The sequence below is a fragment of the Chelonoidis abingdonii genome, chromosome 9 (genome assembly GCF_003597395.2).
Source record: "Chelonoidis abingdonii isolate Lonesome George chromosome 9, CheloAbing_2.0, whole genome shotgun sequence".
NCBI lineage: Eukaryota > Metazoa > Chordata > Testudines > Testudinidae > Chelonoidis > Chelonoidis abingdonii.
This window is the reverse complement of record NC_133777.1, coordinates 38,567,138-38,591,703: the sequence shown is the minus strand read 5'-3', so window position 1 is coordinate 38,591,703 and position 24,566 is coordinate 38,567,138. Positions and strand designations below refer to the sequence as shown.

At 45.1% G+C, this 24,566-nt stretch overlaps 1 protein-coding gene across 1 annotated transcript; it reads left to right on the top strand.

The window, feature by feature from the left end:
* Positions 1–9,230: 9,230 nt before the first annotated feature.
* On the top strand, positions 9,231–24,151 carry INTS15 (integrator complex subunit 15). The gene is made up of 7 exons (XM_032781601.2): positions 9,231–9,366; positions 10,697–10,895; positions 11,665–11,886; positions 13,426–13,591; positions 14,189–14,716; positions 19,110–19,149; positions 22,266–24,151. Exons 2-7 carry the CDS (start codon positions 10,704–10,706, stop codon positions 22,480–22,482), a joined length of 1,365 nt encoding a protein of 454 aa, XP_032637492.1. The 5' UTR covers positions 9,231–9,366; positions 10,697–10,703; the 3' UTR covers positions 22,483–24,151.
* The last annotated feature ends 415 nt before the right edge of the window (positions 24,152–24,566 follow it).

Here is a 24,566-nt window from a genome sequence, read left to right as displayed (position 1 = left end):
ACCTAGACCCGTCTACATCTGGGATTGGATCATAGCTGTAGCACTCAGGAGTGAATTTCACCGCCCCCACCCCCCTCGAGTGCTGTAGGTATACCGACCTAACTTTTCAGTACAAAACTTCCACTGAAGTAAGGAGGTCAGGATCAGGGCCTATAGGGAAGTACTATAATCCAGAAAACACATCTCCCCAATGACTGTTAATTGGCTAGTTTACCCCAGCTGAAGATTTGGCCTTAGATACTGTCTGGTGGAGAAAAATCTGATCTCCAGAAAATTAGTTGGAACAGCTGAAGTCTACATTTGAAAGAAGGAAATGAAAGTGCAACTTAACTTTGATGTTGCTCCGTATGCCCCACGAAGAGTAGAAGTTCCCTGGCCCCTATTTATGAAAGTTTGTGAAGTCCTGACTTTGCCAAGGGGGGATTCCACTGTTTGCTCAAGGCCTGGTATAGGCTCCATATGGTCACTTTCAGGAAAACAAAGGTTTGCTCAGTGAGAAAAAAGCTCTTCCTATCGGAGTTGATAACGATATCTCCAGCCATGGGGTCCAACATAACTCTAGGAAAGGATGCTAATCAATAGCAACAGCCCTTGTGGTGGCAGAGAAAAACTTGAAAACACAAACCCAGAAGGCTCAAAAATCACATCAATAGAAAGAACCCAGCATTGATTATTCATTACAAATCTCATGAATAAAGAATAATCTCATGAGATTTTGGGGCCTGACATATGATTCTTGAATGTGTAGGATTGGCAACATCCCCCCAGTCTGAAAGAGCCAGGCTTCCTTCCCAATGCCCTGTTAAAGGCAGACGAGTGAAGTATGTCAATCATTACCACATTGGTTCAACTATTATCAGAAATGTTGTCAGTTCCCAAATGTAACAGTATAAAAAGCGAGTTGCTTGGTTTAAACCAGAGATACAGAGTGAAACCAGCTCCATGGTACCTTGTGCCTGGGAGCAAACCAAGTCCATGTTCATGTAAAAGAATTTTAATGTCTGAGGGGCGGTAAGACACACAGAGATGTGCACACTTCTTCCGAGTAGCGTCTGGGGAGAGAAGCAGTTGCGCTGGGGGTTTTCAACACAGACCTGAAGCCCTCAGCTAGAGCTCCATTTGGGAAAGTCTGATGCTGCCACGGATACCTCTTGATTCCCCTAAACCCCAACCAACAACAAAGGAAATTAAATGTGTATATATAAAGCATCTTACCCCAAGCAGAGTTTTAACTCTGGGGAGGGAGAAGAGCCAGAGACTCTATAAAATCCAATAGGGTCTTCACTATTCTGTGGAAGGTAAAGGCCAGATAAGACACATACTCATTTGTCTTCCCTTGTGAGAAGCATTAATAGGACCATCTACTCAGGACACTCCCTACACTAACACCAGAACAAATCAGCATACCCTTAGAGCCCCGACCAGGGTTATTCTATCTACTACCCAAGATCACAAACCCGGAAATCCTGGACGCCCCATCATCTCGGGCATTGGCACTCTCACTGAAGGACTGTCTGGATATGTGGACTCTCTACTCAGACCCTATGCCACCAGCATCCAGCCGTATCTCCGTGACACCACTGATTTCCTGAGGAAACTACAGCATTGGTCACCTCCAGAAAAACACCATCCTAGCCACCATGGATGTAGAGGCTCTCTACACAAACATCCACACACACAGATGGAATACAAGCTGTTAGGAACAGTATCCCTGATGATGCCACAGCACAACTGGCTGCTGAGCTCTGTGCCTTTATACTCACACACAACTATTCAAGTTGTGGACAATCTATACCTCCAGATCGGTGGCACTGCTATGGGCACCCGCATGGCCCCACAATACGCCAATATTTTATGGCTGACCTGGAACAACGCTTCCTCAGCTCTCGTCACTCACGCCCTTCTCTGCCTACGCTACATTGATGACATCTTCATCATCTGGACCCATGGAAGGAGACTCTAGAAAAATTCCACCACGATTTCAACAACTTCCACCCCACATCAACCTCAGCCGGACCATCTACATGGGAGGTCCACTTTCTAGACCACGGTGCAAATAAGTGATGGTCACATTAACACCACCCTATATCGAAAACCTACCGACCGCTACGCCTACCTTCATGCCTCCAGCTTCCATCCCAGGCACATCACACGATCATTGTCTACAGCCAAGCACTGAGGTACAACCGCATCTGCTCTAACCCTCAACAGAGACCAACACCTACAAAATCTCCACCAAGCATTTTCAAAACTACAATACCGCACGAGGAAATTAGGAAACAGATCCCCGAGCCAGACGTGTACCGAAGAGCTCCTACTGCAAGACAAACCCAAGAAGAAACCAACAGGACTCCACTGGCCATCACATACAGCCCCCAGCTAAAACCCCTCCAACGCATTATCAGGGATCTACAACCCATCCTGGACAATGATCCCACACTTTCACAGGCCTTGGGTGCAGGCCAATCCTTGCCCACAGACAACCTGCCAACCTGAAACGTATTCTCACAGCAACTGCCACACGTACCATAGTAACTCTAGTCAGGAACCAATCCATGCAACAAACCTCGATGCCAACTCTGCCCACATATCTACACCAGCGACACCATCACAGGACCTAACCGATCAGCCATACCATCACTGGTTCATTCACCTGCACATCCACCAATGTAATATACGCCATCATATGCCAGCAATGCCCCTCTGCTATGTACATCGGCCAAACTGGACAGTCGCTACAGAAAAGGATAAATGGACACAAATCAGATATAGCAATGGCAAATACAAAATGTAGGAGAAACACTTCAACCTCCCTGGCCACACTATAGCAGACTTAAGGTGGCTATCCTGCAGCAAAAAAAATCAGGACCAGACTTCAAAGAGAAACTGCTAGCTTCAGTCATCTGCAAATTGACACCATCAGCTCTGGACTAAACAAAGACTGTGAATGGCTTGCAATTACAGAACCAGTTTCTCCTCCCTTGGTTTTCACACCTCTCTGCTAGAACAGGGCTCACCCTCCCTGATTGAACTAACCTCGTTATCTCTAGCTTGCTTGCTAGCTAATATACCTGCCCTGGAAGTTCCTATACCTGCGTCTGACGAAGTGGGTATTCACCCACGAAAGCTCACGCTCCAAAACGTCTGTTAGTCTATAAGGTGCCACAGGATTCTCTGCTGCTTTTACAGATCCAGACTAACATGGCTACCCCTCTGATACTATGTTCGTACTGTCACTAAAATAAACTAGGAGAGTCTATCCCAACTTGGAACATTCCCATCTCCTCCTACATTATACTCCACTCAGCAGGGACATCCTGGCCCCATTGAAGAACTCATTGGGAGTTCTGGCAGCTATTGAGCAGACTTGGGCTTGCCAGCTGTTCTAGGGACAGGAAAAGACAGCTGGGGAGGGGTTGTTCATTCCTTTCAGCTCCTACACAGAACTCAGGGAGCAGGCACCCACCTTATCTACCGCACCCTTCTCAAGGGGCTCAATCTCCCCAGTCTCCTCCTGTGCCTGCAGACCTAGAGCCCAACCCTCCAGGATTAGTTCTGGAGTCTCCAGGAATTAAAGATTAATCTTTACTTAAAGGCTACCTCATGTGATGAAATCTTCAGGAATACAGCCAACTCAAATTGGCAACTCTAGGCTGCTTACTCCCCACTCCCTAGCCAGGACCCTCCAACCTCCCCAGTTGCTACTTTCCAGAGGAGGGGTGAATCTTTAGCCCCAAATGCCTCTTTGAGTGGCACTGTCAACTAGGGAGACCTCAGCCTCTATGGCCCATTTAGAAATCTTCCCCCCTGAGATGGTGGTCAGGAAAGAACCCATCTCATGGAGGATGTGTCCATCCCCTCCCAGCCTCATTCCCTAGGTTCTGCGTAGTGGCAGGACCTGATTCTCCTTTCTCTCTGTGCTCTCATGCACATCAATGTGAGTGGGAGCAGAGCAAGGCCCAGAGCCTCCCCAGGTGGTGCAGCTCCCTACAGCCCCACCACCTCGGGCGTGGGAGATGCCTCCATAGCTGGACCACCCCCAAGCTTGCGGAATCTCTGAGGGCAGCAGTTGTGGAGGCTTGTCTGGGCTGGGTAGGTTATGCAACATGATGAAACTCATCTCCCCTAGGCTCTGCATGTCACTTCTCTGCACTGCTCCCAGGCTTCCACATTACAGCTGTCCCCATGTTGCCTCTCCTTTGGTCACTGTGAGTGCTGCTCTGACTGAAACAGCTGCTTTTATTTACATCCCTTTATCTGCCAAGAGCTCTTCATCCTTGAAATGCAGCTGGTGAGTTTCTCACAAGGGTGGGATTGGATCCTCCCAGGAAGGGGCTTGGCAGCAGAGTAGAACCAGTGCAGCAGGGAGCACATATGGCAAGAGGTGGCATAACTGCTCTTTGCAACTTCAGGACGTTCTTTCCCAGTCCCATAGGTAGAATTTCGGCTGAGTCACAGGCTTCTGCTGCAGCAAGGCTCCCCTACATCCTTTTCACAACTCAGGCCAGCGCTTGAAAACACCATCTGGCTCTTACTTGCCTTGCTCACTGTTCACCATTGTTATCTTACCTTGACAGGAGAATGTAAAATAGGATGCTGAGCTGTGATAGTGCCTGTGCAAGCTTGTGCCATTAAAGGGCATTGCACGCCTCCTGAAACAGCCATGTGGGAAGAAAATCTTCCAACCATGCAGTGTCCAGAGGACACAGAGCTGGCTGCTGGTGCTGGAGCTTCCAGGCACCTGGAAACACTAGCTGTAAGCGGTATGAGCAGCTCCATTAATTGCCGTGGAATGTTAGTTTTGAATAATGATCATGATCCAGGACAACACAAAAATCTGCAGCCCTTTGAAAATGTGGATGTAGCATGGAATGAATTGCACTGGATAAGTAACAAAGTATCTGTCATGCTGACTGCAGGATTCACTGTCAGGTTTCGTTCCATAAGCCTTCATTCTTAAAATGACTTGACTCTGCCACAGAACTTCATCTTGCCCCTCTAGTGGAAGAGGAATCTGGGGACTTTGTTGCTGATTGAGGCCCAGCGTGTTGCAAAGTACACAGGGGCATGATTATAATTGGAACTGGAGCTATGTTACTGATTCATATCCAGTCTGGGTCAACAGAGGATGACTTTCCAACAAAAAGTTAACCATTTTGAACCTCATTATGTCAGATAAAGATGATGAATTAATCATTGGACTGGAATCAGTGGTGGTTGCCTTGCCACTGTCCACTGACCATGACTTGATTACATTCAATATGGGCAAATGAAGGCCACTCCCAACTGGTCATTATATACTTTGTGCTTCGAGAAGGCTAATTTCCCAAAGCAGAGGAAAATGATGAGCAAAGTTAACTGGGTAGAAAAATGTAGACAGAAAAATATAAATGAAATTTGAGAGTTCTGCGAGTGCTTTAAGAAAAGTTTATTAAATGGCCAAAAAGCAGTAGAGGACAACTTTGGCTAAAAACCCATTCCAGTTCACTGACAGTGTAAAGACTGCAAGTAGAAATAAAAAAGCAATATATAACAAAAGGAAAAAAGGAGAAATAGCAGTCAATATAAGTTAGAAGTTATGAAGTGTAGAAGATTGATGCAGGAAGCTAAACTCATCAGGGAAAAAATTCATAGTTAACAGGGCTAAGAACAATAAGGAGTTTTTAGGATTTCTTCTATTGCTGATATACTCTTAACAATGGTATAAACCCTGCAGACTGCTGTTATGTCCCTACCACCCAGGAAGGCTTGACCCCCCACACTCAGAGTCTGTTTCAGGCCCCTTTTCTCAGGGTTTTGACTTTATTTCTTCTAATTAACACAATTCAGCACATCAATAGTCTTTTAGCCCACAAAAACAGTTCTCTTGCAGGAGCCTTTCTACCCTCTACAGCTCTCTACCAGTTTGATTATAGAGCATCACACTGCTCCAGGGCCTGTCATATAAGCTAGCCAAGTTCCTGCAACTCTCCACTCCCAGCTAAGCTGCTTGCAGGTCTTCATAATCAGCTGATCCCTAGATGATCACTCTCAGCTGGGAGGTAACTGATCCATCACAGGTGAGGCATGGCCTAACTTCCCTTTAAGGACCAACTACACTGTGACAGAGATGGAGATGGTAAAATTGATAATGTTGCAAAAAAGGGCAGATGTGTTCAATAAATATTTCTGTTCTGTATTTAGAAAGAAGCAAATCTTTCTTATATCGCACAAAGATGATGAAGTACCTTCCAGTCTATCAGTAACCAAGGAAGATGTTAAACACAATTTATTAGTGATAAACATTTTTAAATCAGCAGGTCCAAGTTTCTTACACCTAAGAGTCCTAAAAGAGTTGGCTCAGGAGATCCCTGGCCTGCTGATGTTAATGTTTAATAAATCTTAAAATACTGAGAAAATTCCAGAAGTCTGGATGTGCCAATATTCAAGAAGGGCAAGTGGGCATGTACTTGGCACAGCTCAGTGGCGCCTCTGTTTCCTGTGCTATCGCTGCTAAATTGCAATTTATATTCATGCTAACTCAATTACAGTTAGCAAAAGTAAGTGTATGTGAGCTGGGGAATCGCACCCCTAGCTTGTAATATAGATGTAATCTAAAAGCTGTGGCTGTGGGATGGAGTTGAAGATCTTGGTGCGGGTGGGTGGCAGGATCACTGTCTCTAGGGACACAGCACCACCCCAGTGGTGGTAACATCTAACAAGCTTCTAGAAGGAAACTAGAAGAAATAGATGAAGGTTTCTAACCATTAGAGGAGTGAAGTTCTGGAACAGCCTTCCAAGGGGAGTAGTGGGGGCAAAAGACATATCTGGCTTCAAGACTAAGCTTGATAAGTTTATGGAGGGGATGGTATGATGGGATAGCCTAATTTTGGCAATTAATTTGGCAATTGATCTTTGATTATCAGCAGGTAAGTATGCCCAGTGGTCTGTGATGAGATGTTAGATGGGTTGGGATCTGAGTTACTACAGAGAATTCTTTCCTGGGTGCTGGCCGCTGAGTCTTGCCCACATGCTCAGGGTTTAACTGATCGCCATATTTGAGGTCGGGAAGATATTTTCCTCCAGGGCAGATTGGCAGAGGCTCTGAAGGTTTTTCGCCTTCCTCTGCAGCGTAGGGCATAGGTCACTTGCTGGAGGATTCTCTGCAGCTTGAGATCTTCAAACCGCAATTTGGGGACTTCAATAACTCAGACATAGGATAGGGGTTTGTTATAGAAGTGGATGGGTGAGATTCTGTGGCCTGCGTTGTGCAGGAGGTCAGATTAGATGATCGTAATGGTCCCTTCTGACCTTAAAATCTATGAGTCTATTATGACAAGAGTGTCCAGCAATTACCCTCTTGCAAGTGAGAGAATGTCAGATACCTGAACAAAACCAAGGAGGACACTGCACGCCCAGGTATGAACTGCAATCTGACTCCTTTACTCCACTCCTGAGGCGTATGGGCCTGGAAAGAGGCTGAGGGACCCCAGCTAAAAATTCCACTGATGCACAGTGGTTATCCAGACAGCATAGGCACAGGCCAGGGGTGGGAAGGGCCATTTCAGGGAGGCCAGAGCATTCTGCATTATAGTTAATATGGCAGCAGTGCAGAGCCTATGGCTGGGGGGTGAGGGAGCTGCTGTAAATAAGCAGGGGCTGCTCTGATACTTGGCCTGAAATTCAGAAAGCACAACTCCACCAGGAGCAGCAAATGCCAGCTCTGGCTGGTGGCCGGACAGGCCAGTGCTGAAGGAACCACTCTGAGAACAAGAAGTGGCCATGTGCTCAGAAAGCCATCAGGGTTTGGAGATGGAAGGTCTATGTCCCAGAAGAGAGGCTAATCTTTACTTCTGGCAATGGGTTCAGGCTAACTCCCTTTCCACCCTTCCTGAAGGTCTGACTTGAAGGGCTGTATTTAATTAACTGTCCGTATTGGTCTGCTGCTGTTCTTTTAGGAGCTACAATATTTCCTTTACATTTTATAAAAGAGGAAAGCTGTATGAGCAGCTACTAAAAAGCGTGTCTATGGGCTTTGGCATGTAACACCTGGCTGTATCTCTGATGACTGAAGCAGGTTTGAGTATTGTTTGCTTATAAACTAACAAGAAGTATCTGATAGAGTAAACACAGTGCTCGCATTATTATTTATTTTATTGTGGTCACACCTACAGGCCCCAAACCCACTGTTCTAGGTACTGTGAAAAAATATAACAGAGAGCCAGTTCCCATCCCGAAGAGCCTGCAATCCAAGCATTAATGGTGCTGTAATCTACCTTAACTAAATCCTCAAGCACCAGCTCTGAGCTGCAGGCTGTATGCCCCTTTTGCTGCCACTGGATTCTGGGGTTGGGTGGGTGCCAGCCCAGACCACAGCATAAAAAAGGGGAGCTCCCAGGGCTTCTATAATTTAGGCTGGGCTGCAATAGTTCCTAGCAGCCATTCCAGCAACTGAGATTAGCCATTTTGCAGCATTGCTCCAGCCACACCTCTGATGCGCCCCTGTGCTGACAAGGGGATGGCTCAGCCTATGCCACTGGAGGAGGGCCCAACACTAGCGGTATTCACTGGGGGTTAGCTTAGCTGACTTTTATGGTGCAATGTAAAAGAACAGACCCTATGGTGCCTCAGGGGCTGCAGCTGGCTCTGGTCCCTGTGAGAGTCAGCAGGGAGCATGGCACTGCAGTGCCCAGGGCTGGAGGTAACTTGATACACCCTGCTGCTCTCAACCCCACATACATAAGGGGGACCAGGCCAGCCCTTCCTAATGCCAACCCAGCACAGGGGAAATACAGAACCGTTTCTTTAGGGTGACCAGTCAGCAAGTGTGAAAAATTGGGATGGAGGTGAGGGGGTAATATGAGTCTATATAAGAAAAAGACCCAAGAAACAGGACTGTCCCTATAAAATCAGGACAACTGGTCATACTAAGTCTCTTACCAGCCCTTTGTGTGTCCCCCACTCACATGGTCCTGGCCCCTCCCGGGCATCAACCCACACACCCCTCTCCCCCAGGGGTACCCGCCCCACAACTCCCTCTCCTCTAGGCACCAGCCCCACAGCCCCTCCTCCTTCTCCCCTCCCCAGGGAATGGCCCCACACCCTCTCCCCCGCCCACCAGCCCTACACACCTCCTCCCTCGGGGCACGACCCCCCAAACGTCTCCCCTGGCCCCGCTGCCTCAGGCGCCTCGCGCCGCGCGGCCAGCAGGTGGCGCTGTGGGCAGATGGCCGCGCCCCATCCCCCTTTTTGGCCGGCGGGGCCGCCGTTGCCGCCCGTCCGCGTTGCGCCGCGGCGGCCGCAGAAAGGCCCGCCGTTCTCCTCGCTCAGCCCGGCCCGCCGCGGAGGCCGCCCGATATGCCCGCCTGAGCGGGCCGGCGGTAGGAGGTGCGCCGGGACGGCGTTGCGGTTCAACGAGGCCCCGACCGAGCCCAGAGCCCGCGCGGCCTTAGGGGCGGGCCTGGGGCGCCTCGTGGCTTCTGGCGCGGGCTAGTTAGCCTCAGGGAGGGGCACCTGGGCGGGGAAGTGGATTTGGGGGGTAGAGGATGGGGGAGGGGCACCTGAGGGCCGGAGTGAGGGGGGGATTTGGGGGTAGAGGATGGGGGAGGGGCACCTGAGGGCCGGAGTGGGGGAGATTTGGGAGGCCTGGATATGGCGGGGAGCACCTACGGGAGGGGGGAACAGCAGGTTTCGTGCCTGTTCTCCTGACGTGGGGGCATCGCACACCCATGACCTGGGCCTGTAACTGTGCCCAGCGAGCGCAGCGCTGCTCTACCTTGCCTTAGCCTCCTCCCCCTAGCTGCAGAGACACTGCTGTGCTTGGCACCCCAGTAGAGAACCTGAAGCAGGGCAAGGATAGCACAGAAACATTACAGGGTTTTTGACGTGATTGGCCCTGGGGCTATGCCAGCACTTTCTGCAGTATCTGAGTTTTCATTTACCAGCAAGGCTCCTAGCCCTTGCAGTTGCCCAGAAAACTTTCCAAATGGGGCCTGTGTGTAACTGCACTTTCATGTTATCTTGAGTCTGCAGACAGGGCTCCTGCTCCTGGGAGGTCTGCAGAGCTGCCCAGACTGAAGCTAATATGACTGGTCAGTTTCACAGTGGTTGTCTAGAACTTTGTAGCAGTGAAACTCAAGAACCAGGTATATTTCACTCCAAAGCAGTTTGGGAAAGCACTGAGCTGCAGAAGGAGATCTGGAGCCACTGGCTCTGGTCTTCTCCCCCACATGGAGAGGTTTCAGGCTGCTAGGTGTCTGATAAATTATTTGAGTCACATATATATAGATCTATGTGCTGCCTCTGTGCTGCGATCCTGACTTTGTGACAGCAGTACAGCAGCTCATTCGACATTCTTCAGGGGTTGTTCATTGTTTTCTCAAGAGTCCTAAGCATATTCAGGAGCCAGTGCCATTAATCCTTTCAGTATGAGAAACACTTTTGTGTGTCTTGGCTTTGCTTGTTTGATTAAATAAAAGTAGAGTGAGGTGTGGGCCAAAGAAAACTAAAATCAAAGGTTTTTTGGGAAAGGGTGACAGACGCCTGCTGTCTAAGTCCCGGCTGTTCTACTCTAGAGTCCCTACATGCAAATACAAGAGAACTACCAAATAAAAAGCAGAAGCCTCTCAGTTCCTTGAGGCAGAAGAACTGAGATAGATGCAATTGTTGTTGTTGATACTGAGGTTTACTCATCACTTTTTTCTCTCTCTTCTTGCAGGAGCACAATGAATGACATTCGCCATTCCCTGCTCCGCCGGGATGCCCTGAGTGCTGCCAAAGAAGTGCTGTATCACTTGGACATCTACTTCAGCAGTCAGCTCCAAAATGCACCTCTTCCCATTGTGGACAAAGGCCCAATTGAGTTGCTAGAAGAGTTCATATTTCAGGTTCCCAAAGAGCGCAACTCCCAGCCTAAAGTAGGTAACAGGTCCTATGAGCAAAAATACAACTGCATTTGAATTAGCTGATAATGTCTTGATGTTGTCTTGTACTTACAGTCTAGGCCCTAGTCCTGCAATCAGATCTACACAGCTGGAATCTTGTATCTCTGTAGAGCCCCACTGATTAAATTGGGGCTACATGTAGATGCAAGGGTCCACCCATGGGTACAGGATCAGGGCCTAGACAGATAACAGGCACTGGAAAAACCAGGGAAAGAAATCACTTTAGACCTTTTTTTAATTTTTGGTTTAATTTCTTTTGGGAGTTCTCTTGGGTCCCTCTCTAGACTTTATCCTTTGCCTTGACAACAAGCTCCATGCAGTTACCCTGCAAATAATATGATTAATAAACTTTCTAGCTTGATAAGTAAATGTAATGTTTGTCTCGGAACCAAGCATGTGTACGCTGTACCAGAGAGGATGCAAGAACTGAAAGGTGATAAGGCAGGCTACAGTGTGACATGCTATGAAGTCTAGGCCAGAATTTCTGCTACTGCTCAGAAGCCCTCAGACTTCACTGCTGCTGTTTGATCTTTCAGCCAAGGAATTTATATGCTCCCTGAAATTGTGGGTCAGTGTGTTTACCCTGTTCTACAGGCAGTTCATGGAGAAGTATGGCCAGGCTTGCCCATGAGCAGGAGATGGAAGTGTGGTGAGGAAGGGAGAAAGAGACATATTCTTATAATGCTTTTCTGGACATGCTACATTGGGATTTACTTCGTTATCTTCTGGTTTTGTTTTTTAGAGGTTGAATTCTCTTCAGGAGCTTCAACTCCTTGAGATCATGTGCAGTTATTTCCAAGAGCAAACCAAGGATTCAGTCCGGCAGATCATTTTCTCAGCCCTTTTCAGCCCTCAAGGAAACAAAGCAGATGATGGCAGGATGATCTTGCTAGGAAAATTGGTTTCTATGGCAGTAGCTGTGTGCAGAGTTCCCGTTCTGGAATGTGCTGCATCGTGGCTGCAGGTAAAGCTGGTACATGGATAGGACAGTCTCTAAGAGCTGACTAGGTGAACATGTTGTGTAGGTGGATGAACTGAAGTAAAGGGGCTGTCTAGTGGCTGAAACAGCAGGTTTAGTACTGAGAGATGGGCTCTAGAATTCAGTTCACAGAACTCATATCTGCAGTGTAGCCATCACGGACCCTCCAACTGCAGACTCCCATGCAGCTTAGGAATGTCGACAGGGCAGTGCAACGAGGGACATTCTCCCTACTGAGGTCTGTGCCAGGCAAAACTTCATAACTCTCCAAGCTTCTCGAGCTCTCATGCCCCTGCTCCTATGGATTTCTTAATATCTGCCTTAGGGGAGCCCCAACCTGATGTCCCTCCTAGGGTCCACAGGAGTGAGCTTTCCTTCCCGCACCCTTCAGGAGATGTGCAGAATCAGGCTGTTTTGCAGACAGGGGTATGGGAGGGGTGGAGAAGGGCAGAAGAGGGGAATTCCCTAAGATCTGCAGTGTAATTGTTTCTCTATATAGGTCTCCTAAAGGCTGCAGGAACAGGAAGGGGTGTAATGTGAGTGGCAGGAGACTTTGAAGGGGTGGCTTATTGTGGTGCACTGCCTCCTTCAGATCACTTAAGTACATAAAGGATTCCATGTTAAAAACTTGGTGCTTAAAAGACGTTGCAGGGATGGTGCTGTTCTGGTGAACTGCCTTCCTATTTCTCACATGCCTCGCACTCACTCATTTTCCTGAGAACCTTAGGCAGGGGAGTCCTGATCCTGATCCCCTTCAGAAATCCCTGGGAGCGTGGCTTTCTTCCTCTGGGCCAGTATGGTCTTCAGAATCAGGATGAGTGTCAAGTGTGGGACTGTGGTTAAGAGGACTTGGACAGCAGTGGACAGAGGACATTGCTGTACTCAGTTCATAAAAGTAGAACATTTTCGTGCGAAGAGCAAAGGTTAGTGTGGTGATTAAACATGACGCTCTGTATCAGATATGTGTAACTTTGGCCAGCTGTAGACATTCTTGCAAAGGTTTTTACCATTCAGTTACTGACTTGTACCCTAGACCTTACATATTTTTTGTGTGAGAATGGTCAGTTTACAGATTGTTCTTTCATACAGTAATGAACGAGAAAACATTTTTAGAAAATAGAGACATATAATAGTTGAAATAAAAAAAAAACTGTCAGGGTGACATGGGCAGGTGTGGTGTTTGAAACACCTTTTAAATAGTGTTTGACTAGACTAGATAGTAGATTTCAAGTTAATAGTGTTTCTTTAATATTTTTTGGCACAGAATTATTATTAATTATAGTCTACTGCAGTAAAGCTAAAAAGAGGCTTATAGATGAGTTTGTAATAGGTGACAGTCATGGTAAAAAAAATGATTGTCCTGTTCCAAAGTGGTGTTTGTATCCATTTTAATGAAGTTACCTTCCCTTTCACGTAACAGCCTTAGTGAAAAACTCTTCATCTCCCCATGGGCTGGGCTCTGCGAAATGTCTTATGTCCTGGTTTGCGTACTTGTCACCACTTGGTACTGCAAATCTCTTTCAGCGAACACCAGCAATCTACTCTGTGAGGTTAGCCCGTGCCATAGTGGATGACTACTGCTGTTTGGTGCCAGGTTCCATTCAGACACTGAAACAAATATTCAGTGCCAGTCCTCGCTTCTGCTGCCAGTTCATAACGTCGGTTACCGCGCTCTACGACCTTTCTTCAGGTAAACTGCGAATAGGCAGCGTTCTTTTCTCGAAACACATGCTGCAGTGACCTCTAGCTGTTATGGGCATGTTTGTGTTCTCAGCTACCTATTGGCATTTTAATGGCACTCAGCATCATAGTTTTGCTAGACACAATGCTGAGTGCAGCACTTACCCTTTGGTGTGTGTGTGGGAAGCTGAGACGTACAACACAGTGGTGAATGACCTAAGTCCAGTTTGTAATAGACAACTGTCCATGTAACAATTGGCCCTGTTGTTGACGGTTTTGATGAAGGGCAAGGAATGAAGGGGTCTTCTCGAACTAGGTTCAGATGTCGCTACAAAGCCAGTGAAGGGGATTAGAGCTGGTGGTAATTTGGCCCAGACTTCCTGGAGTGAGGGTATGTGACTAGCATTCTGAAGGTTAGAGAGCTGGGATTTAGGAAGACAAAAGAATAATTGCAGTAGTTGTGATAGGAAGGGAGTGATGCATGAATAAAGATTTTAGCAGAGGCTGGGCCTAGACTTACGGATGAAGGAGAGGGGAGGAGAATGAAATTGCTGTCCCTATGCCAGAGAAGGGGACTTGCTGAGTAGTGTCTCATATTTTCTTTCAGATGATCTCATCCCCCCTTCGGACTTGCTTGAGATGGTTGTCTCTTGGATCTTTGAGGACCCCCGTTTGATACTCATAACCTTTTTAAACACTCCTATTGCAGCCAACCTGCCAATAGGATTTTTAGAGCTCACCCCCCTCACTGGACTGATCCGCTGGTGTGTGAAGGCCCCCTTGGCTTACAAAAGAAAAAAGAAGGCCTCTCTCTCAAATGGTCACCTCACCAATAAAATTGCCAAGGACTCAGCCACTGGAGCTGACAAAGACTGCCACCTGCTGTATTCCAAACTGCATCTAAGTGTCCTACAGGTTCTCATGATGCTTCAGGGGCACTTAACAGAGAAGAACCTATATGGCCGACTAGGTCTAGTGCCCTTTGACCACGTGGTTCCACTTGTTGAGGAAATTAACAGACTGTCTGACGAACTCAATCCACTCAATGCTTCAAAAGAGATTGAACTGGCTCTAGACAGATTGGCTCAGGCTCTGCAGGTGGCCATGGCATCAGGAGCATTGCTGTGCACGAGAGGTATGTTGCTGAAAGCAGCTTGTGAAGAGCCTGGCCTGAGATCACGTTTCTCCAGTATGTGGGGGAGGGAGGGATAATACATGGGTAAATGCATTAACAGAAGAAATGCTCTACAAGTCTTAGGAAAGAAGAGATTGCTAGAGCTACAAGCTGGGTGTAGCAAACAGCTCAGGACAGAGAGTAAGAAAGGAAAGACCACTGTTGAAAATAAGGGCTATGAACTATCAAGAAAGCTTATTGCTTTGGGGATTTGGGAGGGAATATTCTCTACATACTTGCACCATTGGTGCCAGGCTGTGTTGGTGGTTTGTAGTTTGTTTTTTGACATGGGAGTATGTTTGTCCTCTTCTGGGCCCATAAACAGAGCCTGAATGGTACAGGTGACATCAAAACACTCCAAAGATGATGGTTCTGTGGCCTGCTTTAGGTCCTACACAGTTAGATATTTATGGTTCCAGATACATGTTTTTAATACCTGTTTCCTACATTGGTTTAAAACTATCAAATTAAAGAATTACAGTGTAGCCATCCATTGTACATACATTAGAGAAGGATTCAGACTATGATTCTCCTTTGAAAAATGATACGGTGAAAATTAGAGCGACAAGGCGAGTGAGGTAATATCGTTTATTGGTGTGAGAGACAAGCTTTCAAGCTATACAAGGCTTTTCTTTGGGTCTGTGAAAAGGAGTCAGAGTGTCACAGCTAAATACAAGATGGAACAGATTGTTTAGCATAAGTAGTTAACATATTTCACGGTGTGCAGTGGTGTTGTAGCCATATTGGTCTCAGGATATTAGAGGACTTACACAGAGATCTTCTTCAGGTCAGAAGAAGAGCTCTGTGTAAGTTCGAAAGATTGTCTCTCATATCAACAGACTTTGGTCCAATAAAAGATATTACCTCACCCACCTTGTGTCTCATGTATTTCAAGGGACCGTTCAAGGTGAAGTGGCCCATTAGCAACCCTACAGTCATGAGGGGGAGTGGCTGGAATGGGAGAGTTAGGTGGGTCACAGATAGAATTTATGGCTCATTACACGGTATGTCATTTTATCGGGAGGGGATGGCTGTGCGTGTGCAAATTTTGCCCCAGTAACTCCAGGGCAAACTTGTCCTTTTACATACATTAAAAATGTGTGCTAGTCCTTCCAACACCCTGAAATGTGAAAGTCGATCCAGGTTCTTGTGAGCACATGAATCACATATAATAAAGATGCTGCCCTGAGTTACATTGTACAGCCCATGCCTTCAAAGTATTAACTGAGGCAGAGTTTTGCATTGCAATTAAAGGTTAGTAAACAATCCTGATTCATGAGCCAGAGTAGAATCCAGTTTGCTGTTTGGCCGGTATATTGGTTCTGCAGTTTTAAAAGAAGTCAAATCTTACTTTGCCATATCTGACTCTGGGTACAGGGAGACAGTTTTTTATGACATTTCAGAGTAGGAAAAACCACAGTTTGTGGCTTGGCCCATATGACTGAAAAGAATTACTGGTTTGCCCCAACACAATCTCTAGCAGGACTACTGTTCTCTAAAGGAGCTCTGGGGAAGGACACATTTTCAGTTGTTTAAAAGGAAACAGCATCCTGTTTGTTCAACTCAGTGGTTTCTCTGCACTGGATGAGGGCCCATGAACTAGAGCATAGGATATAAACATAACATGGAAAATAACCTAGGTGGTGGTTTTAGCTGAAACATTTTTGAAGTCTACCTATCTAGTCTTTTTCATCATGGGAGAAGCAAGATTTGTTTGGGTGGGGCTTTTTTTATGTCCCCTGGCCTATAATTTTTAGTACTTTTTGCACAAGATGGTAAACTTATTTCATTAGCTAAGCTTTTGGATCATTATAAATCTGAGGCCTGTTAAAGAAGCTTGGTGAATTTATTAAAGGGACACCAACTTGAAAATCCAGTCAACTTCTAAAAGCTGTATTAAAAGTGGGGCAGGTGTAATAACTGGAACTAAAGTCCTCCTACCAATTTGTGTGGCCCAAAAACATCTGAAAGACCCACACAAACAAAAAATAAAAATGGCTGGTCAAGTGATTCAACCCAAATGCAAGGTCAGCCAATCATACCATTTTCTCAAAGCAAACTTTATAACAGAACATCCGTTAACATAACACCAGAAATCTAACAAACCTTCCCCCGCTCAGGGCGTCTCACCCAGATCCAAAGGTTCAGAAAACAGCCTTTGTTCCCTGAGGTGCCTGTGTGAGCTTGAATCAACTCCTCTCAGCATGTGTTACACTGACTGTACACAGTATTATCAAGTGCACAAAGCCAACTATAAATCAGGTTTTTCTCTAAGATTTTAGTTGTAGTAATCTAGTATAGCACAAAACAAGCCAAAACATGAGGTTGTGTGTGCTTTGTGTTTTTGTTTTTTGTTTTGTTTTTTAAGCTGTCCCTTTAAATTTCCTTATTTCCTAACTACTTACTTGGCCCATCTTGTGTGGGGATTGCTATACTAGATAGAAGAGGAAGGGAATTCAGTATAAATAGCTGCTAATCACGTTTTGGGGTATTCAGTTTTCTATAGAATTGGGAGGAATTTGTTTACACCAGCATTAAAAGAACCTCACGATTGTATGTTCTTTAGAGTAGGATTCTTTTTAAATTGGTTGGAAACTATTTTCCCCAATAGAGCCAGTGTCCCAGATTCTGTTACTGGAGTCTTTTAACACAAATCTGAAAATACCTCTTGAGGAGCATTTCACCTCCAAGCCTGCTTGGCAGGGTGCAGCTTTCCTTGGTGCATAAATGAAGCAGTGCACAGAGGAATGGGGCACACAAAGGTACAAACAGTGCCAGGACTGGTGTCCTACTCCCCAGGTAACAATTGGAGAAGAGGAAGGAAGGAGCAGCACACTTTTTTGTCAGTAACAAACTTTGATACAACAACATAAAGTTCAGTTATAACAGGGGTGGGCAAACTTTTTGACCCAAGGGCCACATCTGGGTATGGAAATTATATGGCAGGCTATGAATGCTCACAAAATTGGGGGTTGGGGTGAGAGAGGTCTCCAGCTCGGGGTGCGGAATCTGGAGTGGGGCTGGGGATGAGGGGTTGGGAGTGCAGGAGGGTGCTCTGGGCTGGGACTGAGGGGTTCAGAGAGGGGGAGGGGGATCAGGGCTGGGGCAAGGGAGAGGGTTGGAGGGCAGGCTCTGGGCAGTGCTTACCTCAAGAAGCTCCCAGAAACAGTGGCATGTCCCCTCTCCGGCTCCTATGCGGAGGTGCAGCCGGGCGGCTCTGTGCACTGCCTTGTCAGCAGGTGCTGCCCCTGCAGTTCCCAGCCAATGGGAGCTGACGGGGCAGCACTTGGGGCAGAGGCAGCGTGCGGAGCCCCCAACTGCCCCTATGTGTAGGAGTCAGAGGGAGGACATGCCACTGCTTCTGGGAGCCGTGCGGAGTGGGGCAAGACCCTGACCCTGCTCCCTGGCTGGAGTGCCGGAGTGGGATGAGCCCCGCTTCCTGGTGGGAGCTCGAGGGCCAGATTAAAACATCTGGAGGCTGGATGTAGCCCCCAGGCCATAGTTTGCCCACCCCTGAGTTATAATTAAGAAAACCAGTTAGAAAGGGCTGCAAGCGGAGTACTTCTACAACAGTGGGGAAAAAGCGGAGGCTGGTACCTTACGAAATGTAAGCGCCACTTTACATTGGGCGGTGATATTTGTGGTATTGCCTACATCTTGGCTGCCTGTTTCCCATGACTTTACTGTAATGCCTTGGGAGTACAACTAGCCAATTTCTAGCCTTTGATACCAGGGTTTTGAAGATCTGCTCTTCCTTCTTGCCTGACTCATTCCCAAACATGTTTCTTCTACCTCAGCATGAACTGAAGCAGTCTAATACATGATAAGGAGGTACTTTGAGTCTCCATTCCTTGTCTTGTCTTGCTCAAGATGGAGTATTGCATAATGGGACATGTAGTCTTCAGGCTTCCTATTTTTAACTCTACTTCTTGTTAAAGATGAGATGACCATAGCAGTCTTCCCTTATATGAATTGGGTGCTGGTCCCCTGGCTCTAGTTGAGTTGCCAATGTGGCTGCCCCAGTTGGGCAAAGTTCTGTTTAATCCACTGAGAATTTTGTGCTAGGGTTTGTCTGGCTTGCAACAGATGTGAATTTCTGTCCACTTAACTTAAATACAAGGCAAGTAAGAGAATGCTCAACTGCAGATGGATGATGTGTGAAATGGTTTGTGATGTAAAAGATATAGGGAAATGTTCTCTATACATATCTTATGCATAAAAGGATGAAATTTTGGGTCTCTACTAGTTATATTATGAAATCTGACTAAAACTTCCCAGAATGAAGAGTAGAGGGGAAAAATCTTTTATTTTGCTTTATCCACACTGTTTGTTTTTCTATCCTCTTGAATTTCAGATGACTTGAGAACAGTGTGCGCTCGGCTACCCCACAACAAGTAAGGGACCTTTCCAAACTTGTATTTATTTTAATGCATATTTCAAAGCATTTCCTACATGTTTGTTTGAAGCAGACCTCTACCCTAAAGAGCTTATAATGTGTGTGTGCTTTTTTGGAAGGTGTGATTTAGTCAAACACAAGTTTTGGGGATCAATACAGAGGCAACTGGGTGAAATTTCACAGATTTATAGATTCCAAGGCCAGAAGGAACTTTGTGATCATGTTTAACACAGGCCAGAGAGCTATCCCCAAAATAATTCTTAGAGCATATATTTTAGAAAAACATCCAATCTTGATCTAAAAATGGTCAGGGATGAAGAATCTGCCATGACCCTTGGTAAACTGTTCCAATGTTGAATTATCTGCACTGTGAAAAATTTAACATCTTGTTTCCAGACTAAACTTATCTAGCTTCAGCTTCCAGTCATTGGATTGTGTTATACCTTTCTCTGCTACATTGAAGAGCCCTTTATTAAATATGTTTCCCATGTAGATACTTATATATTGTGACAAGTCATCCCTTAACCTTCTCTTTGTTAAGCTAAAGACAGACTCCAGGAGCTCAAATGCTATACATAAGGCATGTTTTGCCTAATCCTTTAATCATTCTCATAGCTCTCCTCTGAATCACTGACATATCTATTCTCTTTGTTACTTACCACTCACCAAATTTTTGAGTCATCTGCAAATTATTCCAGGTCATTGACAGAAATGTTAAGTAGTGTAGGGCCAAGAGCGCATTCCTGCAGGGGCCCACTGGAAACACACCTGCTCGATGATGATTCCCCGTTTACAACTACATTTTGAGACCTATCAGTGAGCCAATTTTTCATCTATTTAATATGTGCCATGTTAATTTTATAGCTGATTTTTTTTTTTAAATCAGAATGTTGTGTGGTATCAAGTCAAATGCCTTAGAGAAGTCTTAAGTATATTAGATCAACACTGTTACCGTTCTCAACAACAAAATTTATAAACTCTTTCTCTCAAAAATATACCAGATTAGTTTGACAGGATCTATTTTCCATGAACACGTGTTGATTTGTTGTATTAATTACATTACTGTCCTTTCATTCTTTATTAATCGATTACTGTACCAGCTGCTCCATTATCTTGCCCAGGATACAAGTCCAGCTGTTAGGCTTATAATTACCTGGGTCATCCCATTTACCCTTTTTAAAAATTGGTACAGCATTAGCTTTCTTCTCGTCCTCTGGAACTTCCTCAGTGCTTTGACTTATTTAAATCAACATTAATGGTCCAGCGAGTTCTTTTAAAACTCTTGGATGCAAGTTAACTGGAGACCTGTTTGTTTAAAAATCTCTAACTTTACTAGCTTCTGTTTAATATCTTCCAGAGACTAGTGGAATGGAGCGTTACCGCCATATGATGAGATTATATCATATATTTTTCCCCAAATGCAGAACAGAAATATTTATTGAAGACTTCTGCCTTTTTCTGCATATTACTGATAATTCTACCGTTTCCATCTAGTAATAGACCAATACCATTTTCAGGATTCTTTTTGTTCCTAATACATTTTTAAAAAATCTCTTTATTCTCCTTAACTCTGCAGGCCACAGATTTCTCCTTGTGTCCCATTGCTTCCCTTGTCATTTTTCTACAATTCCTAACTTCTGATTTGTATTCATTACTATCAAGCTCTCCTTTTTTCCCTTTATTGTATTTATATATTTTATAACTGCCTTCATGTCCCCTCTAAACCAGCATGGCCGCCTTCCTCAGTTGTGGAATTATGGCTTTTTGGGAATCTATTACATTGTTCTTAAATGATTCCCAAAGATAATTCAAGATAGTTTGACCTGTGGTATTCAGGAGGTCATATTAAATGATCTAATTGTTCCTTCTGGCCTTAAAATATGTACAAATCCCCAAGCCAGGCAAACCCCATTAAAGTCAGTGAGGCTCCTCCTTGGTCCACCCACACAGATCAGTTTGCAGGGTGAGAGCCTGGATTAAGACAGGTTTCAGAGTAGCAGCCATGTTAGTCTGTACCTGCAAAAAGAACAAGAGTATACTTGTGGCACCTTAGAGACTAACAAATTTATTTCAGCATGAGCTTTCGTGAGCTACAGCTCACTTCTTCAGATGCACAGAATGGAACACACAGACAGGAGATATTTATACATACAGAGAACATGAAAAGATGGAAGTATGCATACTAACAGGAAGAGTCTAATCAATTGAGATGAGCTATCGTCAGCAGGGGAAAAAAATCTTTTGAAATGATAATTAAGATGACCCATAGAAGGTGTGAGGTAGCTCACGAAAGCTCATGCTGAAATAAATTTGTTAGTCTCTAAGGTGCCACAAGTACTCTTGGATTAAGACAATTAGACTAAAACGGTGAAAGTGAAATGCAATTTTAAAAATTACCCCTGCCCCATCCCTAATGCCCACCTATTGTACTTAGACTCCATGCTTAACTGTGCTGGTTTTTGTTATAACTGTTACATATTTTCTTTTTAATATTAGTCAAAATATTAAAACCTGGGTGTCTAAAGGTAGGCTTCTATATCTGAAAATCAGGCCATTTCTATTTAGGTTTCTTAGTGTAGATTTAGCGTAACTTTAGGCACCTGCGGTTGAAAATGTTGGCCTTAACATTTGCCTATTTTTAAAAAATGAACCCTTGCCGATTTTGGGTATTCAACTCTAGCTTATATAAACCATTGACAGTCTCACTCCTTTTTATTATCCCTCTGAAACCTGAGCCCTCATCCTCTCTCCTGCAGCCTGGCTGTGGAGCCTCACAGAGCATTGTCCTTTGGAGAGATGGTAACCAGAGCCCCCTCTTTCTTGACAAGCCAGGTGTTCAACCAGGATTACTGAAAATTTCTTAACTCTGTTGATTGTCATGTGCATATACCTTGCAGCATACACAATGAGTCTGCAGGATGTCATAAGCATAATTGCCCCCTTCTCTCCCTAAAGCGCTTCCCAGTGTTTGAGCTTATGAATGTTGCTACGCATTGGCAAGGGCTTTTTAGTGACTCTTCTTGGCACGGAGCAGGCCTTGTGCCAAGATGCTCCTTGTTTGGACAATTTATTATTGAAGTAATACTTACATCTATCTGGGTCTTCTTTTCACAGCCTACTCCAGCTGGTGATTTCAGGTCCAGTGCAACAAGCAACCCATGCTGCTTTGCCACCAGGATTTTATCCTCATATCCACACCCCTCCGCTGGGTTATCCTGCACATGCAGCACACCCTGCGTTGCCTGCGCATCCGGCTCATCCAGCACTCCCAGCCCATCCTGTGCAGACTTTTATACCAGGCATGACTTTCCCATACAGGCCTATTCGCTAAAGAACCTAACTTAAACTGTACGATGTGCACCCATTTTCCCCTGACTGGGGAAGCCTTACAGAGGAAACCAAATGTTTATGGAACCATATATTCCTCTTTAATATTGTGTTGTGTGGTGTCTAAAAGATGGAGTTTCTTCAGGAGTAGAGGAGAGGCAGATGCTAGGCTGCTTTAGCCCTGAACATGGACAATTTTTTCTTTCATCCATAAATATGGATTAATAAGAAAAAAATAAGCCCTCTGGAATGTATGGGGTTTTTAATATCAAATAACTCATCTAATGAGCAGTACCACTGTATTTCTTGATCTGGTGTTTCTCACAGGTACACATCTGTCTGACTCAGTAGTGAGACCAGCTACTTTCTTGCACCTTCTCATTTGTGAAGGACAGAAGGAAAACCATACGCAGACTTGCAAGTTAGTCCCTTGCCCCTGTTCTTTCTCTTTGTAAATGTTTGTACCCATGCCAATAGAGTGTGTGTACACTGTATATTTTTGGTACTGCGAATGCTTGCTTCTGAAGCACAAGGTAGGGGAGGGTAGCACTTCCTCTGAGAGGAAACCACTAAAGAAAAGAATGAGAAGTGATAGCTTTCGTTGCTTTTATCTCTCAAATGGTGTTCAGCAAATCCAATTTTTATTAGGCCTTTGCTAGGAAGGAACTTACTTCCTTTGCAATTGCAACATCCTTGTTTTTTTGGTAGGCCTCTGGAATATCCTTTTCACGTGTTCAAATCAACAAATTTGTGAAATTTAAAGATCAAATCTGGTATCACTAATGCTGGTTGGCAAAAACGGCTCAACGGCTTACTGCAACAAATTAGTTACTGATGTTTAGAAGTTTAACCTTTTACTGCAATTAATTTGCAACCACACCAATATTGTTCCAGAGAAGGTAAGTTCCCAGTACCACAGGCTTTTAATTAGAAATGTTGTACTCTGTGGAAGTGTTCTAGTCAGGATAACACGTTTGTCTTCTATATTACTGCAGTGAAATATATAATGTATCCCCGCTCAGAACTGGGTCATTTTCTAGCACAGTGACGATAATGCAATTCTCTAAGCCCCTTTCATTGGCTTTAGGAGGAAGCAAGGGCATCCTTTTCCAAGGAGTCGATCACTTTATTTCTTTGTACATATTTCAGATGTCATGCTAATGGACAGAGAGATGTGTGGCAATAATAGCTATCCAATTACACATTCAAATCAAAGGACAAAGAGATGGAAGCTGGGGCTTGACACTTGTAATTCACTCAATAAATTACAACTGGAGAGTAATCCTGATGTTTGTCTACTTCTCTTTCCCTGGAGAGATAAAATTAATCACTTGGTAGAAGCTCCAACAAGATGTAAAGGTCCTGAAGCTAAGAACTACTGAGCATAAAGGAGCATGGAAAGTTATTTATCAATACTCATTGTACCATATCTCCTTTGAAAGGTTACCTGAAAGGGGGAAGTGGAGGTGGTGATAACCCTGATGTGTAACACCCAAGTTTATTTTATGTTTACCTGTAGTTACTTGATTTTAAATTGTCTGCAGCCTGTTTTCCAAAATTTGTGCTCAAGGATGGGCCTCCATTTTATTTGTTGAATTAAACTCTTGGATTTCTTTCTTGTTTTGTACCTCTGACCTATTTCAGGCACTCAAATTAAAAACCTTACTTTAAAACTTTTCTATCATCATGGCTTTGAAGGATTATAGTTTTGAATTAGATGGTGTCAGCAGACAATTAACCTACCAAATGAATGGGGACTTTTGTTATGGTGGAGGGACCATTAACCTCTACCTCTTGGTGATTTGGGTTTGAGAAAGGATGTCCTGGATATGCATAGCATGACGCATGCCTGGATTCCATGCTGCTGTCAAATGGTTCTAGCAGGAATTTAAAAATCGCTGACCTGGAGCATTTAATGAGGGGCCTGGGGCTCCTTGGGGGGCACGAACAGGTTTCAGGGAGGCTATCAAAATAAACCAGAGAGCAGGGCCAGTGTTAGACACAGTGGGGCCCAGGGCAGAAAGCTCAAGTCTGAGCCTGGGACTGAAGCTGAAGACTGAGCAACTTAGCTTCATGGGGGCCCATCAT